We start from the raw sequence: 18,423 nt of genomic DNA on the forward strand, positions 1-18,423 counted from the left end.
TGCACATGCATGCTGGTGCACATTCCTGCCAATGCAGTGTGTGCACATACATAATAAAGCAATGTGCGCACGTACCTGCTGATGCTTTGTGTGCATGTGCACACTGATGAATTGTGTGCATGATTTGAAGCTGCTGGTGCACTTTGGCTAGATACTTACTGATGCATTCTAAGTCTGGATTCGTCCATTTAACGTTGCCATCCGTGGAATCGACTCTGCACACAATAAGACTGGACGTCCCTGCTTTTCTTTTGTAGCCGCTTTCACATGTGTATCGCAGTGCAGTTTCTTTTGGGAACATCTTCCGGGGGAAAGGCTCTGTGTGCAGGACTTGCCTCGGAGAGCTGCACTCTGTAACAAACAGGAAGTGAAGAAGATCTTACTGAGCAATCAATTTCTGTGATCAATTGATACATTAAGGTGGTATCAGGAGCAGTGTCCGAAGTGTACGAAAAGAAGCAGTGGAACTATGTTCCCTGATGGCCTGCCCCCGCTCGCCACAAACCCCATCACTGCACCACCTCCAACACACAATCCAAACCCACAAACAAACACACCTGCTATTTAAGGGAATGTTGCGTGCAGTGCACTGAAGTGCAAGCTTCAACTTCTTCCTACACTTTTATTTTAAAACTAAACCATTCCAGAACGGTTTCTTTTAACAATAAAAGTATAGGAACAGTGAAACTTAAAAATAAAAAGTATAGGAGCACCGCTCCCAACCGCTCCCGCCCACTTCACCTCTAATCAGGAGGCATGGCTGGGTGTGCCACCAAACCTCCATGGACATATAGTGCCTGAACATGGCACCATATGTGTTCCAAACCCATTTCAATTGTTAGGGGAGTTTACCCACTGCCCTCGGGCGAGGGGCGTGGCAACACTTCTCCTAAGTGAATACAGGGTGCACACCAAAGGTCATTCAAACTAAGGGCTATTCACTATACACCAGAGGTCGACAGTATATAAAAACAGTAAAGGGCTTTTGGTAAGACCCTTCCCTCTTCTAAAGGAAGTGTCCGAACTAAATCCCGGTGGCATGTCCTACACATTGAAATGCTAAGGGTTGGGGGAGAAAAAGGTGATCCTAAACACAGGTAAATTGCATGCACATGATATGATATGATATGGCATTTATAACGCGCCTATACACAAGTGTTTCAAGGCGCGACGAGGCAAGGGAGCGGAACAAAAGGGAGGACAGACAATGATCCTACTAGGCCAGGTGTCATTTAGATCGCCCAAGTGCGTGGGAGGGGGACAGGGACAGTGCAGTACATGGGAAAGATAACAATAAGTAAGTAAAGGCCAGCTAGTGGTAAGTGCATGGGTAAGTGCAGACATCAGGTGTCAAGGGCTGGTAGGGGGACTGTAGGGATACAGAGACAGTCCCAAGTGCAGGGATTGCCAGGTGGGCAGTGCAGGTGTGTGACGCTGGCTACTAACCTGGGTCAGACCTGGGCCCGAGATCAGAGGGTGTCCAGGTGGCCAGTGCAGTTCCAGTTACAACCAGGAGGTCAGCAGAGGAGAGGTGGAGAAAAAGCAGAAGCAAAGAGAAAGGTTTTGAGGTGCTTCCGGAACTGGAGAAGGTTCTCCTCAAGTTTAAGGGAGGCAGGGAGGAAGGGAGGCTGTTCCAGAGGGAGGCACCAGCCAAAGAAAGAACTACCACCAACTCGTTGCTTGGAGAAGCATAATAAAGAACCACAGTGCCAACATTCTCTCCCACTTCCATCCAGTACATTGCATCATCCGACAATCCCAAGGAAGGAGCACCAGCTACAGTGCAGCAAATGGAGGAAGGGGAAAAGGATACACCTAAGGTAACGGTCTTCAATCTGTGGGGCTGGCCCACTAGGGCGGCCCAAAGGATGTCCAGGGGGGGGATGTGAGGCTCTTCCAAAAGGGAGTACAGTGACTGCTTTTAATAGAAATGATAAGCCGATGTGGCATCTGGAGGGAGACCTAGCAACAATAAATTTTACACAAGGGGGGACCGGGCAATAACATTGGTACTTAAGGCGGGCCAGCATAGCTAAGTTTGAAGAAGACCGACCCAAGGAAAGACTACGATAGTCACTGAGATAAACAGAGGTGGGCCGCTCAGTACTGGGCCAATGCAGGTCCCAGTGCACTCTAAAACCCCACAGAACACAGTGAAAACATACCTGGACAGTGACGTGTTATTCAAGGTCAGATGAACCAGTGGCAGCCATTAAAGCATCTAAATTAGGCATACAATCACTGGTACCTGTTACACATACCAAAGGCCTGCCTGAATCCCAGGAAAACCCTACTCCTACTCTCCGAATGACAGTGACCTTCTTGCAAAACACTGCGTTAAGATCTAATTATGTATAGAATGACCACCTAGTTAATTGGAATATAGGAAAGCCTACGTTTTATAACAAAAAATACAATTATTGCAATATTTGTATTTATAAATGTAAGAGTTAAACATAAAATTAAAAGTTCCTGGAAATACAAGTTACCGAAGGGTGACCCATGCAAATCTTTTCAGTACAGGTGAGTACATAAAAAAGCTACTTTAGATGAGTTTCCACATAGTTGATGATGGGCAAAGGGAGGTAAGTAATATTTTCGCCCCACGGGTGCATCAGAAAGTGCAACCAGCCACAGGGGATCCCAGAGGAGACCCCAAGATGCGTTCCAACCCACGGTTCAAGAACCAGCAGCGTTCACCTCCCCACTCCTATCCCAACTCCATTGGCTGCCATGGAAATAGAGAAAGGGCTAGGGGTTTGCTCCCTTTTCTGTGTGAGCTGGGTGCAGAAGACCCATGAGGGCGTGGCAGCCAGACAGCAAGTGACCAGTTCCACAATGAAGGCAACAGCAAGAATGGGGCAGCCCAGGATGGCCCATAATGTGGCTGTGTTGGAGAAACAGTGAACCGCCATATGTACGGGCCAGGAATGCTCCCCACCTCAAAGTGGTTTGTCCAAGAGGACTTTAAAGAGAGGAAGCCCTGCGAAGGGCAGGAAAACATCTCCCCTTGAACAACCAATCCAGCCGGCTAGAGGGGCTGGGGAGAAGCAAATGAATCAACCAGTTCAGGAAATCCACCATCAAGGCAGTGCAAGGAGACGCAGGGACGAAAAGGACCCAGCGGCAGGCCTGTATGCCCAGTCTGGGTTCTTCAAGGTGGATCGGTAAGCATGGGGCACACCAATCCATGAGGTTCACATGTGATCAGTTCTATCCCAGGGTTGCCCCATACTGTATGGGCCCCGCCCTACAAAAAGCTCAAACCCTGTTGATATTGTACCACTCGTTGTTTCACAGCTATGCTTGTGTTACAAGCGCGCACAAGCGCGCGCACACACACACACACACACACACACGCACGCACGCACACACAGGCACACACGCCCCCATTCCAGAAAAATGCTCCGGGACCAAGACCATAAATGCAAGACCTGTACTGATGTATGCACTGTACTGTAAGGTAATGGCACATAATAGTCTTAACAGTTTGGGTTCTGCAAATGGTAACTCTTCTGATGTTTTGCACTACATCTCCCTTGATCATTCACTTTTGACAATGCTGGCTAGGGTTAGTGGGAGATGTAGTCCAAAACTTCTGGTGACCCAAAGTTTGCAGGTCTCACAGTGGATCACATAAACAGGGAACAGAATTCCCCTAATGCTAGGCTATATTTGATTATTTCAGGTATGCTCTACCACTTTATGAATGCTGCCATTTGATAACACTGAGCAGCGACCCATTCCGCTATGAAGTTGAGCTAAATATGCCAGTGGGAGGCACCATGTTCATCTTGTCTTTTGACACAACATCCGGCGTGTTGTATTGTGTGTACATGGAAATCTATAGTTCTGGTATTATAGTATACAGTTATGGGCATGGCCCTGTCAAGGGGGGGGGGCTGATGTGGCCTACCTGGCCGCGCCAGAACCAGATCTACCCCAGATTAATTGTGGGGGAATTAAATGGGCCCCAGATCCGCAGAAGGCATTAAGCTGTGTCTGAACATTGGACCCTGCCTCAGACGTGATCACTATCAGCCTCTGTCCTGGTCATGTCTGTCTCTCTAACCTTTCAGGTGATTCCCAGGAGGCAACAACATGCAGAGAGGAACTGGGAATACAAGTGCCACATTGCACCTGGGCTTTAAAGAACAAGACTCCTTGGAACAGGGGGAACGGACTGGTTACCCAAATTAAAATGGCATAGATTCTCACATTCAGGAGCTTAGTGGAATCCAAACACCTATTACAGACTACCTGGGCATGCTGCAGGGGAGCCTCAAGTTACTGATTATTTTGAGCTTTATTCAGCATTCGTGCCATCAAAGCAAGTTACATAAAACATACAAAAACAATGCCCAATAAAAACATATAGAATTAATTTACAAATGTTAAACATAAAGCAAATCAATACTGTTTGACTCAATCCAGTTCTTTTTAAAAGAGGCAACTCACAGGGTGCCTGCTCTTAAATCGTAAAAGAGGGACCAAGCATAGTTTGGTCATATAACATCATGCAAATATTGTTCAAACCCAAAGGCTTCCTTGGTCCTCAAATACTGCTGGCCACTGGGTAACCTGGAGCAAGTGGCCTCCATGAACCTTCTCAACTCTAAAATGCTACCCAGCTTGACGTGTTATTGGGAGCCAATCCCCATGCCAGATGGTTGGTCCCACAAGACACCAATGCTCAATCTATTACACCAATATTTGACATGCTTTAACCATGGGGTTTGTCAGCTACCTTCTGATGCCAAGAAACTTGTCAATAATTCTCTGAACCTGGATGAACTCGGCACCATCCAGAGACAAACCCAGAACAAGAGTGTTTTTAGGAAAATCAATTGCTCAATGGCACAGGGATCGCATGCACGATGTAATATAGCATTGGATGTACTAGCTGGTCAGACTAACGATTGCAAAAATGTATTTTCTTCCACACTCTTTGCTGTGGTTTTTGTAAACCCTGAACTCTCTGATCCATAAAGAGTAGCTGGAACAGCCTGAAACCTATATAAATGTAAATCCGGGGCCAGGGCCTCCCCCATACCCCCATGGGACTGTGAAGATTTCTTAATTCCCCCACTGTCTTTACTTAGGCTCACAGTAGCTTTCATCACTTGTTCAGACCAAGAGTCATTCTCGGCAAAGCGCAAGCCCAGATAATCGGTATGCACTGACCTGCTCTAGTTTCGCACCTGCTACATTGATGATTAAAGTGCAGGGGCGTGGGGGGTTGCCAGTCTATGTCTGAAAACGAGTTATTTATTTTTGCTTTTGTTTACTTCCAAGCGGAGTTCACCACATTTCTTTCAAATACAGCCAGTGTTTTCTATATGCACATCAGAGTCATTGATCGTAGGACCGCGTCATGTGCGAAAAACCACACCAGATAGCGCCAACGGCACATCCTGGGTGAGTCCATGCTGTTGGCCACCAACTCTTCTATCCTCTATTAACCTATTTATGTAAAGGAAAAGAGGAGTGCACCCAACACACAACTCCATCTTACTCCGCGCTGGACAGCACATTTCTCGGTGCACTCGCCACACAACCGCCATCGCATCGATTTACATGTTGATGTCAAGCGTGAATGGCTCGGGGAGAGGAAGTGATGGAAGAGAGAGAATCTTGAGCCGAACGTGGCTTTTGAACAAAGTGCTGCATTGTGGGTTCTGAGAAGTGCACTTTGCTGTAGATTGCTTCAATTTCGTTTGCACTGTATATATTATATAGGAACGTGCTGAAGGACGCCTATGCTAGCCCAGACCAGCTCATGAGTTCCCAACATCATAGAATATCAAGGAGCCGCCAAGTGATGCAATGCCAAACAGCATCCAAAACTGCTGATGATGACGGCTTCGTAGAAGCATTGCGATCAACATAATGTCAAGATCTGTGGACGATGTGGACGATTCATCCAATACACTAAGCGCTATCTACAAACTTCACTGATAGGTACTGTCTGTATCCGGAATCTCATGTAATGTATCATTTCAGTACTCAAAAGGAATCTGGGATGCTGTGGCTGGACTTCCCGACCTGCACCATTTCTATTGAAGGTCTCTCTTTAACTGTCCATACAAAATGGTAGCCGCATCGTGGAAGACTAGTCCCAGGGCTCTGGATGGATCGTACTTTGAATTGGGAACATTTTACTGTCTACTTTCTGAAGCTGGGGATACACTTATTTTTTAGAGCGTAAACAAGCAATTCCCTGTACCAAATGGGGCATATTTTAGGCGTTTACAAGTGTAGTTTAACTTTAAAACAAGAATCGTTCTGTAATCCATATCTAGTTGGTAATGCAAATTTAAAGATAGATTTGTACCTTGAAGTTGCTCGTCAGATCAGGCAAGAATGCAGTCACATCTCCTTGCTCTGACACCACGAATTCAAACAGATCTGTATCGCTTTGCGTGTGGGGGCCAGGAAGCATCCCCTCTGTTTCATTGTTTTTGTTGGGCATATTTGTACTCCCTATTTTACTTATGTTGGGAATACTTGCCTATTTTTCAGGAGCAAAAGCGGCTTATATGCTGCTTATTTGTAGGGTGGAATAGGTCTCCATTAGGGAACATATCATTAGCTCATCAATGTAGACCAGAGATCTTCTCGTAGGTCGGATTCTCATCTGAGTATTCTTTCGGCATATGAACCTTCTGCTTCTAACTGGGTTTTTCTTTCTTGTCCGTTTGTGTATTGTGAGTGTTTCGTTTCGAAGCGCCCTTAAGCCCTAGGGTAACTGGTGCGCTATATAAATGTTAAACATAAACATAACACATTTCCAAAGATTGCCAAATCACAGCATACAGTACATGCTATCCCAACAATATACGTTTCCTTGGAATAAACCACTTCTGGGGGATTGACATTTTTTCTGAGATGCAAGTCTTTCTGCAGCGGGGAATACATGTACATAGTGCAGCTGTTTCAATACACGAGGTCATTCTTGGCACAAGGCTAAGAGCAACGGTTCTCGAGTAACAATTCACAAAGACAATCCAATTTCTGCTGCAAGCAATTCACTTTAGATGTTAATTTTCGGATAATGTGTAAGCTTTAATCATTACACTCAAGCATGTTTCCTGAGTCTGTTTAATTTTTGCAATGCTTTATTTTGTCAACAACTGACTTCAACAAGCCGCTGGGCCAGGCCTTTAACACAAAGGTGAACGGGAAGAGGAAAGGAGTAGGGACAGCTGGGATTAGAACCTGCAGTGAGTGAATGAGAAAATCAAGCGTGCTCAGCCAGGCAGGCCACACGCTAAAACTGTCAGTATGAGTTTGGCGGTTACTGGACTCGGATTACTGCATACGTAAGATGTAGATTTTGTGAAAATGTTCATGATGTCTTTTGTAATTTGTTTTAAATCTAGTTCCATCACTGCTTGCTCACTTGGTTCTCTTGTTCCCAGTTTCTGACTTGTTTTGTAGGGGTATGGGTAGCTGCCCTAATATATATTTCTCTTGGTTTTTGTGTGCGGCTTTGAGCTGTTTGTCTGATTACCAGGCTTGGGTTCATAGGGCCCCAGTAATCCCTCTGGTTATGTATGTCTGTCTACCTCTCTGGACCTGGTTGTCCATAATAGGGATCTCTCCTGTTCTCACGGTCTGCTCTCTGTAACTCCTTCTGCTGCGAGCACCCTGTGAACCTTCCCTACTCCGTAGCAGGTCATGCTCCAATAAGGTGGCTTTGACCCGGTGCTGCTTGCGTTCTCCCCAGCTTCTGGGCGTCCTCTCCTGAATGAAAGCAGTAGTGTTTCTGCGCTCAACTCTATGTTGCTTTCTCTGTGGTTTCACGTAGTGCTGGCGGGGGGACTCGTTCCTCTCTCGCTCGCCAGGTTTGGTGTTGTTTCTTAGGCTCCAGGCCCACCACGTCCTCTGCATGGTCATGCCTTCCCACTGGGTCAGCTCCGTTAAGCCTCGCGACTCTGCATCGCCCTTTGCCTCGTCGGTCTCATTTCCTGTTCTCTCAGGCTTCTCTCTCAGTTCCTCTTCGGGTCTCTTTCCGGGTTCTTCTCCATGCCACAGCTGGATGCGCCTTCAAATGACATCGGCATGTCGGGGGCACGCCTATGCGTATAACTTCTCCTCCTCTATTCAAGGGGGAAAATCCTTTTATTCTTGTTAATAGATACAAAAAGGGTGTATTTAACTGTCAAGCTCATTGAGAGTGCCTCCTATGATTGTAAAGCACTCCATTGCTTTCCGAAGCTAAGTCTGTGCTCAATAAATACCCTAATAATAATAATAATAACTGAGAGCCAGCATTGCCTTCAGCCAACTGTTCAAATGCATTTTCTAAATTATTTAGAGTTCCACAGCTGGCAGTGAGATCCACTTCTGGTATTCCCATATATGCAGATAATGTCTCAGTTGTAGGGAGTTTCTTACCACATTGGGAGTCCCTGTGTCCTGATAGGGAGTCACTCCCAGTGAGGTGACACTTTCCCAAGCCCCTAGGCTCGTTTTACTTAGCGGGCTCACCTCCCTAGCCTCAAAGGGGGTGGCTCCCCTAAGGAAGGAGGGACGAAACCTTCAGATTTATCACACTACCTATCACAACATTATATCTACCTATCACAGCAGGTCTCAACTGCACCCAACACTCCCCACTGTACTACATGAAGCACCTCATGTTTGAGATATGCCTGTTACAATAAATTGTTCTCTGTAAAGAGCTCAGCTTGGGGGGATAGCTCAGGGGCAATGCGTTTGTCTTGGAAGCAAGACAACGCAGAGCAACAGAGGTTCGAATCCCGTATTAAGCATGGTATAAAAGATTCATTAAAGAGCTCAGCTAGATCTGTTCTTTATCAAATTCATACAAATTGAAAAAATACAATATACAAAATACGCTTGCCTAGCTAAACACTATGGGTATTTAGGTGAAAACAAAGGCATACGGGCAATCAAAATTGTGTACCTTGTAATATTTAGAGGCAAAAGCCAAGATGTATTTACCCTGCAATTGAATAGATAAACAGCAAACAAAAACAAGAATGGCACCTCATAGACTCCGTCAGTTATGATTTAGGATCTAGATCTGCTGGTGAGGAAGATTGTGTGATATGATATGATAGGTTATTTATAACGTGCTTAATACCCAGAGGTTTCTAAGCGCGGACACTGGGATTGAACCTGCGTTGCTCCATGTCTTCTTGCTTCCAAGGCGAACACGTTGCCCTTGAGCTGTCCTCCCGAGAATGTGGCACTTCACCCCATAACGAGCACAACATACAAAACATGGGGAGCTATGTGGGTTTTTATCTGGAAGGATGAAGGATGGCTTCACAAAGGTGTGGCAGAGAACTACCATGGAAAGTCAGTGGACACAGTTATGTAGTTTTGCCAAAATGACAACAGTAGTGGAAAGTGATTTGCTGCAATGCAGAATGCCTTTCACAAAGCACACATCTTCAGTGGTACAGGCAAGTAAACCAGTTGAAACAAACTATGATGACAGAGCAGCTCTGACCCGGCTTCCTTAAATATTAGCTACAAATCAAAGCAAGAGATCCTGGGTTCGTAACAAGGAAGGATCTACTTATTAAGACCTTTATACTATACTTCTGAACTCTTCCTAAATGGAAAATGTAAGTTTTACAATGGAAGAATTAGCCACACTCATTTATGGGGTATTTGCACTTGTTGAACATCTAAAAGGCTGAAGATTATTTAAAGCTTAAAAACTATGGAAGATCAACAAGTATGCAAACATTCCAGTGACCAAAGCTTGACTGGGCTTTGACCTCTGCTGTTGGAGATCGATCTCTTCCAAGTATTCTTTCTAGCAGCGCAGAGATAGAATCAGAAAGAACACTGGTCTGCAACTCAACTGATGGTTATTATACCAAGTGTAACATCTTATTTACATAATCAGCTTGCGGCGTGGAACGTTGGGTGGGTCTCAGCCAAACTGCTTGGAATGTATGTTAGAATTACCAATAGTACCTGGGTTTGGGCATTCCTCTTTACCTATTTGTTTAAAGTGGATTTTTCCTGATGGTAAGGCTTGCCAGTTTGCCTCCCACCCTGCCATGATGCTGTCCCTTGTCACCTGCACCTGCTGCCAACTTCCATTTATTCTCGCCAGCCTCTATCCACTCCTGTGGCGAACTCCACCATGCCCTTTTTTCCTGTAGATGCATTTTTCTAGGACAATCCTGGTCCTTATGCTGTCTCTATGTCCCATTTGTTTAGACCAATTTGACCAATGTATGTCCATCAGTGGAATCACTTAGGCTGCTCCTGTCCGTTCTAAGACTGTGCATCCATTGTTGCTCTTTTTTTGTAGTGTATTTTCTAAAAAGGGATTCCTAAACAATGGATCAATGGTGTCACATTTTGTTGAACACAAATATGGTTGAGATGATTTACACTGGATAGTATTGAAAAGGGTTGGTTCATTTTTGAGGAATCTCTAGCAAGAAAAAAGTATCTTTAAAAAAGAACAACAATGGATACACCATCTATGAATGGAAAGGAATGGCCTCAATGAGGCCATTGAATGGCATACAATTGTCCTATTCATCTAAATAAACTGCTCCCCTTAAAAAATAAGGTGGGGAAATTATACAGTAAATATGTCCTTAATACGAACATAACTGAATATGGATCCTTCATTACAAAAGAATCAGCATACAACGAGGGGCCTGGTTAAACCATAAGCCCCACTGCGGGAGCGCTGCTTAGCAATTCAAGTGATAAACATGTAAAAGGAGATGACACAATACCTACAAAAGTATAAAAGCACACACCTTTACCAGGATACACTCTACATTATAGGCCATCACGTCGCCCATAGGGCCACCTGACTCGCTAGATGCAGCCCTCCCCTCTCCTTCCCTCCTCCCAGTACAGCTGTACCCCTCCTCTGTGACCTTCTGTATCTACCCCCTGCTGTATATCTGTTCTGTTGTTACCTCTGAAAAGCGCTCCGTTATGCATCTGTACTGTTGTATACCAATGTAAAGCGCTCCATTATGCATCTGTACTGTTGTATACCTCTGTAAAGAGCTGCGCTATGTATCTGTATTGTTGTATACCTCTTTAAAGCGCTCAGTCGCTTCTCGAAGCTCGGTCCGTGCTCAATAAATACCATTATAATAATAATATTAATTATCCATTCCAAGATGTCTGACTCAAAATGGGCAGAGTAGTCCTGTCTCTGTTTCTGACATCATGCTAGGAAGCCACTTTCTCTCTCTATGAGATGCCATGCTTGATTCCTGCATGATGGATAAGGGCACTTTGAAGAATATGCCGGGGGTATCTGGAAGGATACAGGTAAGCACTGGCAATGCCAACAGTGTTGGCTTTGCCAATGCTTGTTTTTAACAGGACTTCAGTGAAATACACGAATAGGTAAAGACATTAGTAGACCAGTCGCATGTTTACAGCTCCAACTAAGTCACTATCTCTCAGAAGACTGCTTGGAAAAAACAGGGCAGACACTTTGCATACAACGTTTGATGGTAAGGCTTGATAAAGCTAGTTCAAGGAGCTCCCAAGAGGATGTGTTTTGGGCGAGTGGGGGATGAAGTGGGTGGGAGGGGCCATAGGGATTAGCATGGCCATAGGGTCTGTGGGTGGGTAAATAACCAAACAACACCTTCAAGCTTTGTGTCTCTCCTCATATGCCATTCCTGCCTAGCTGTACTCTAATGCAATAGTTTTGGCTTATAGCTGGCGCTTTAGCACCCTAATAGCCAAAACATTGCGAAGGAGCAAAATGAAACTCAGAGGCACGCTGGAACAATGCAGAGCTAGCAAATATGAGCAGAAAAATACAAGGAATGAGAAATAAGTAACTACATAAAAGCACAAGAGGAACAGTTTTGGCTTTTGTAGATACAGGAATGTCTCACTATGCATGCATTTTTAACATTGCCAATTACATACATTACAATGTTCTAAAGTCGTCCCTAGAATGCTACAATTATGTTTGAACTGTTCAATACAAAATAAAACAAGCAAAGTACTTGATTTCAGGGATGTGTGCGGCAATGCTGTACTGCTTAGAACCAAGTGGCCTTCGGCCAGCTAAAGTGGCTTTAATTACACTGGGAGCTGCTCGATAGCTGCAATGAGCAGCTGTTGTAGCATGAGGAATTGCTGTTTTCAAGCACCTTAATGTGACAATAATTTTGGTAGAAGTTAAAAGTCAAAATGTTCACGACTACCTAATCCTCCAAATCTACTGCTCCTTTTGTGATGCCTGTTCCCACGGTATCTAATGACTTCTAATCCCTCCCTCTCTCTTCTTATTCCTACGGCAGACCGAGGTCTAGGAAACCAAGGATGGGTACATAATGTTATTCTCCAGACAAGTATCAGTGCTGGGAGACAACTACGCTGGTTAGTGACACAATGTAGCTGCTTATGCCATTACATCACTGGCCCACATCTACTTCCTGCAGCAATAGTTTTTTTTTCATACAGGTGGATAGTGCCTCCTCCATGAGCCAAAGCTAGAACATGCTATAGGAAAAACAAAGAGGGAAGAAAAAAAAGAGAACGATTAATTAGAGAAAAGCTGCAGATAACGAATATAAAATGGGGGCGGGATCAAGTAATGGAAATGGATGAAACGAAAGAAAAAATCTCAAAAGGGATGCAGCTAGACAAAAAGTAGGAGAACAATATTGCAAGAAAATATCCTTCAGAAAAAGATCACCATGGATTTACTGTAGGAGGCCCGACAGCCATGATGTATAAGAAACGACATATCACCAACTGTACATAGAATATTGCAGGTCACCTTGGAGTTCTGTGGCCTTTTTATAGGCAAAAGCCATTATTCTCACTGAACTCTTCCGTGACCTGCAACCAGGGTCGGACTGGGGCATAGCATTGTCTCGGGCATCAATGAAAAACTGGCCAACAGTTGTAAATGGCTAGTTTTTTTATAAAATATTTTAATAATATTTATCTGGCAACAGTGGTCAAAACTATTAGCCGCATAGTGAAGTAACTCATGAAACTGGCCCACACTGGCCAAAAAAGTAGCCCACTTTGACCAAAACAATGGCTCAAACCAACATTATGTGTTTTTGATTTGGCCATGGGCCTTTTGCCCTATTTGCCAGTACGAGCCTGCCTGCAACATGCTTATTCCGCACAGGTTTGGGTACGTTATCCCAAAGGGGATCAGTTCTGACACCAAAACTCGTCATTTATATAACACTCTTCCAGTTGTGACATCACAACTGGCCGTTCATGTTACACTCCTTCCAATGTGCAGTCACCCCAGGGCCATAACATTAAAATCCTCCAGTTGTGATATCAGTCAACATTTACATGCCGGAATCAAAGCTGAGGGGAAATGCCTGCGAGCCTAGCTTTTGCTGGTCGCGCTCTGCAAGGCCAGGCCTCAGCGAAACATTGAGGTTCATTGGCGAGATATCTTCAGTTGCCTTCATGTAGGGATTTCAATATTAGACATCAGAACCTGAAAGAAATTCTAGAATCGAGGGACAAATCTATGGCAAGGGACCAACACTGGAGAGATGGTATCAGTTTTATGAGTCCCAGTTAGCAGATGGGCAGCTGAATGAAATGCAGGTCTCGGTTAACCTAGAGTTTCTGGTCATCCAGGAGAGTATTACCCTGAGCGATATGTGATAAAACCAAGGCGGGAGCCACTGGTCGAATTAATTTGCTTGCGAGAATAGATTTTAGTTTTTGTAACAGACACAATTGTAATTTGGCTAACTGGGCCTTTTTGACACATAGGCCTTCTAGGAAAGTTTGGAGTCAAGTAACAATCCTAAGGGGCGATAAAAGGTACAATAAAAATGAACTAGACATAGTCAACAAAAACAATCAGTCATCTTAATCAAGATGGAGAAGGTAAGACTTCAGTGACTTACAGAATAAAGGATAGGCAAACATAGATGGAAGAGAATAGGGGAGAGCATTCCAGTGTAGAGGAACTAGAAGAATGAAGGAGGGGAAATGAGATTGAGCACAATGGGGGGGCGAGGAGCTACAAGAAAAAACTGAGAAGAGGAATGGTGAGATTGTGAAGAGGAATAAGAAGATACCAGAGAGGAAAGATAGTTAGGTGCCAGACCATGGAGGGACTTAAAGACAAGACATAGGAAATTAAATTTGAGTTGAGAATGAAAAGATAGCCAGCCAAGGGTAAAGAGAGAACAAGAAATAGACTCACGAAAAGAGAGCAGACAAAGAAGACGAATAGAAGAATTGAAAACAAATTTCAGAGGAGCAAGACGAGAAATTTGGGACCAAAGAGAGTGGTAGAACAATAAAGGAGGCGGGTGAAAATCAAGGAAGATATCAACAGTTTGGAGGCTTCAAAGGTCAAAAAATGCCCGAGCTATGCAGCTATTATATAAATGGCAGCGACAGGCGCGCGAGGACAACGAGATATGGTGGGTAAAGGAGAGAGCAGAATCAACGTGAAGCCCCAGATTACGAGCCGTGGAAGAAATTGGAAGCTGAGATGGGGTAACGAAACAAAGGATCGAGGAATAGGAGGAGGAAGAGTATTAGCAGGGAACAAGAGAACCTCAGTTTTGCCAGCATTGTGTGTGAGATGATGGGTGGACATCCAGGATTTGATAGCGGACAAACAGGCAGAGAGTGTAGGAGGAATATCTGAAGAGAAAGAAGAAAAAGAAAGGAAAAGCTGAGTATCATCAGCATAGAAATGATGTGAGAGGCCAAATGAAGAAAGAACTGCAGCAAGACGAGAAGTCTAAAGAGGGAACAAAAACGGGATCCAAGGCAGACCCTTGTGGAACACCATGAGCAAGCAAAAAAGTGTCAGATGTTTTGCCGGGTCATGAAACTGAAAAGGTTCTTTGGGACAGATATGATTGAAACCAAGAAAGAACAGAACCTGAAAAGCCAAAAGATGAAAGAGAAGTCTATAGGAGGGAGTGATCAACAGTGTTGAATGCAGCAGACTGATCCAAGAGAATAGGAAGGGATGGATGATTAGCATAACGTGCAGTAAGTAGGGAATTCAGAATGGAAAGGAGCACAGTTTCAGTGGAATGACAAGGACGAAAGCCCAAATGAAATCGTGGAAGAATAGAAGAATTGGAGATGAAAGTAGAAACTTGTGAATACATCACCCATTCAAGTAGTTTAGAAAGATAGGGCAGTAAGGTAAAAGGACAGAAATTAGAAAAAAGCAAAGGGTCAGCAGTAGGTTTCTTTAGAATTGGGATAGTAGAGGCATGCTTGAACGATGAAGGTAAAGTTGATGTCAAGAAACAGAAATTGAACAAAGAAGTGAGATATGACACCATAGAATGATAAACTTTAGAAATGAGTACCAAAGGAATTGGGTCAGTAGGGGAAGCAGTAGGGTGGGCTTTTGCCAATTTGAGAGAAGTATGTACATTAGAAATGGGTTTGAAACAAGAAATAGAAACCGCAGGAGCTGGAGTGGGAGAAGTAGAGAGTAATGGGGAGAAGGAAGCTTCAATATCGGAACCGAGAGAAGCCACCTTGGAAGAACAAAACAGAGCTAAGTCAGAGGTTGAAAGAGTAGAGCCAGATGAGTAATCAGGGGAGGGAGGGAAAAGAAAACGCAAGAGAATTTGGAAGAGATGCCTAGGGTGGGTTGATTGTGCATGTAAAAGATCAGAGAAGTACAAGCACTTAGCAGAAAGCAAACACTCATCATAAAGAGCATGATAAGAAAAGTATGAAGAATAGTTAATTGTAGATTTAGATTTAAGTCAGCGCCTTTCAAGGTGATGGAGAAAGCGGTGCATAGTACAAAGATGAGAAGAGCGCTATGGTTGAGAAGGTTTATGAGTAGGAAAGAAGACTGAAGATGGATAAATCGTGTGTAAAGAAGAAAGAGACGAGGAAAGAGTAGACACAGCCTCATCAGCAGACAAGACTGTAAAAGAGGGATGAGAGGGGAGAAATACATGAGGAGACAAAGAGTGGAGAATTAAGGTAATGTAAATTGTGCCGATAGAAAGGTAGTTTAAGAGAAGAAGGAGAAGGGTGAGTGGAAACTTGAGGAAAGAGTGAAACGGAAAGAAGATAATGATCAGAAAGATAGACTGGAAGAGAAGAGACAGATGAAGTAGAAAAGGAGAAAATAAACATAAGATCAAGACGAACTCGAGATGTGAGAAGGAGGAGTAGGAAGAGGGCAGAGAAAATGAGTGTCAAGAATTGAAAGCAGGGGGGAGAGTGGAGTGAGTAGAGGAAAGGTGAAGATTGAAATCACCCAACAGAGTGAGAGGGCTGGAAGAAGGAAAAATATCAGAGAGAAGAAGATCAATGTCTTCACAAAAACAACCAATTGATCCCGGGGGGCCAAGAGATAAGGAGGAAGGAAATAAGATAACGTTTAGAAAAGATAGTATAAGAAAATTCAAAGGAGGAATAAGTAGAAAGAGACTGAGTGGGAAACATAGGTATAGAGGAAGAATGCTGCCAATGCCCCCTCCCCGGGCACTGGTATGAGGGTTTGACAAAAGGAGGTCTGTGAGGTGATCAGGGATGCAGCGACAGTAGTATTGTAAGGAGGAATCCATGTCTCCGTAATACAAAGTAAATGTAAGTTAAGCCTTAGAAGGAGATCAAGCACAACAGAGGATTTATTACAGAGGGATCGGGCATTCCATGAGGCAAGATCAATAACTGCAGTATTAGGAGTGAGTGAAGGATAGATAAAATGAGCATTATTCTGAGAAGAAGTAAGTCGAGAAGTGTAAAGATGGCTTTCTGGAGGCATAATGTTACAATCAGGAGAGAACAGGAACAATGTTACCAGCACCAGAATAAAATAGTTCTTAGCTGAATTAAATTTCACACTGACTTTATCCATTCAGTACTCAATGGCAGTTAGGCAACCTTTGCTGTCATACTGATGGATGGTGACATAATAGTCCTCAATCAAATCTCCCCCACGGCTCCATATAAGGATCAAACCATAGTGGCGAAAGAATGGACACTTGAGCTACACCACACTCTACCACTCACGTGGGGAGGGAGCCCTTAGGACAACATCCAGATAGATTGGCATCTTCCAGATAAGGAGTTATCCATTATGTGAGAAAAAAATGAGAAATGTTTTTAAAAATACAGATATTGGTATTACTGGAATACCACTAGTGGAATGGAAGTAATGCTGTTACCGTTACAACAGAGAGCATTGGTAACTCGGAATTGGGTTGATTTTTAGGAACACCGTCGGTGAAGGTGATATATTCTTGCAGCAGTATTCCTGTTAAAAAAATCCACCAAACTTCTTAAGTTATGATGGCATCAAACTGATTTTATTCAGGAAAATAAACGTATGCTGAGGCATGTTGCAACACAATACAGGAGAGCAGGGGCTGGAGTAGGGGTGGAGTAGGGTTGGAACAGTGGTTTACTGCTTGAAGCAGAGAGTGAGATGTATTCAAACTGCATTCATTTGAAAATTATATAAAGCCAATATAGCTTGTTGTTCAGCTAGATAAAGGAATCTACAAGCTTCACATAGCTGGGATGATGTTTGTTATGTTATACGAATTTGTAAACCGCTAAATCTACACAAAGGCATCTTGCCGCTAAAAGAAACAACAGATAGGAACCAAAGGCAGGAAGACAGAGATCAGAACAGATAGGTCTTCAGCAGCCGACGGAAGGAAATGGTTAAAAGTGTCTTGCAGCGTACGCGGAAGAGAGAAGCTTTAGCGCTGCCACTGAGAAAGCCCGCAAACCGATCCGGGACTGTTTAGCAACTGGTACCTGTATGGTCAGGGATGACTGAGAACGAAGTACCCTCGAGGGAGCAAAGTGGCAGAATTTAACCTGAAGATATTCAGCACTGATTTTATAAAAATCTCTGGGAACAGTGCATAGAGATTTGGATAGAATTTGCTTCTCAATGGGGAGCCAGTGCAGCTAACGGAGAAAAGTGGACATGTGCGAGCCAGACGGGATGTAACACTGCCCTTGCTGCCATATTCTGTAACAGTTGGAGGGGGCGAATAAGATATGCTGGCTGGCCGAGGTAGAGAGAGTTACAGTAATTGACACCACTCATGACCAGTGCAGATACTATTGGCACGTGGAAATGAGAAGCAATAAAAGAGTCTTATTCAGGGTCTTTAACTTAAAATGGCCAGCTTGGCAGATAAAAACTACCTGGTCCTTCAGTGAAATAGAAGCCACGATTTTGACACCCAGACCTTTCAGCACAGTTACCAGGAGAGGACAGGGACCAAGAGCAGGTGGCCAGAAGTCAGAAGTCCAGGAAAGTGAAGAAGAAGGAGAGCCCATTACCAGCTCCTCTTTTTTCTCCACGTTCAACTTACCAGTTGTCGGACATCCACCTCCCCACGGCCTCAAGGCAACCCCTAAGACGACCAAAAGTATCAGATGAAAAAGGTCAAAGTGCAGAATAATCTGTGTGTCATCTGCATAGGA

The 18,423-nt window shown here is 44.1% G+C and overlaps 1 protein-coding gene across 4 annotated transcripts in view; it reads right to left on the minus strand.

The window, feature by feature from the left end:
- Nucleotides 1-18,423, minus strand: part of IL15RA (interleukin 15 receptor subunit alpha) — a 573,938-nt gene that overhangs the window by 161,743 nt on the left and 393,772 nt on the right. For all 4 annotated transcript variants that reach the window (XM_069629654.1, XM_069629655.1, XM_069629657.1 and 1 more), the window contains one exon: nucleotides 160-351. In XM_069629654.1, the coding sequence (XP_069485755.1) occupies nucleotides 160-351 (192 nt within the window). The remainder of the gene's footprint in view (nucleotides 1-159; nucleotides 352-18,423) is intronic.

Source organism: Ambystoma mexicanum, chromosome 12 (genome assembly GCF_040938575.1).
Source record: "Ambystoma mexicanum isolate Mex_15411 chromosome 12, UKY_AmexF1_1, whole genome shotgun sequence".
Lineage (NCBI taxonomy): Eukaryota > Metazoa > Chordata > Amphibia > Caudata > Ambystomatidae > Ambystoma > Ambystoma mexicanum.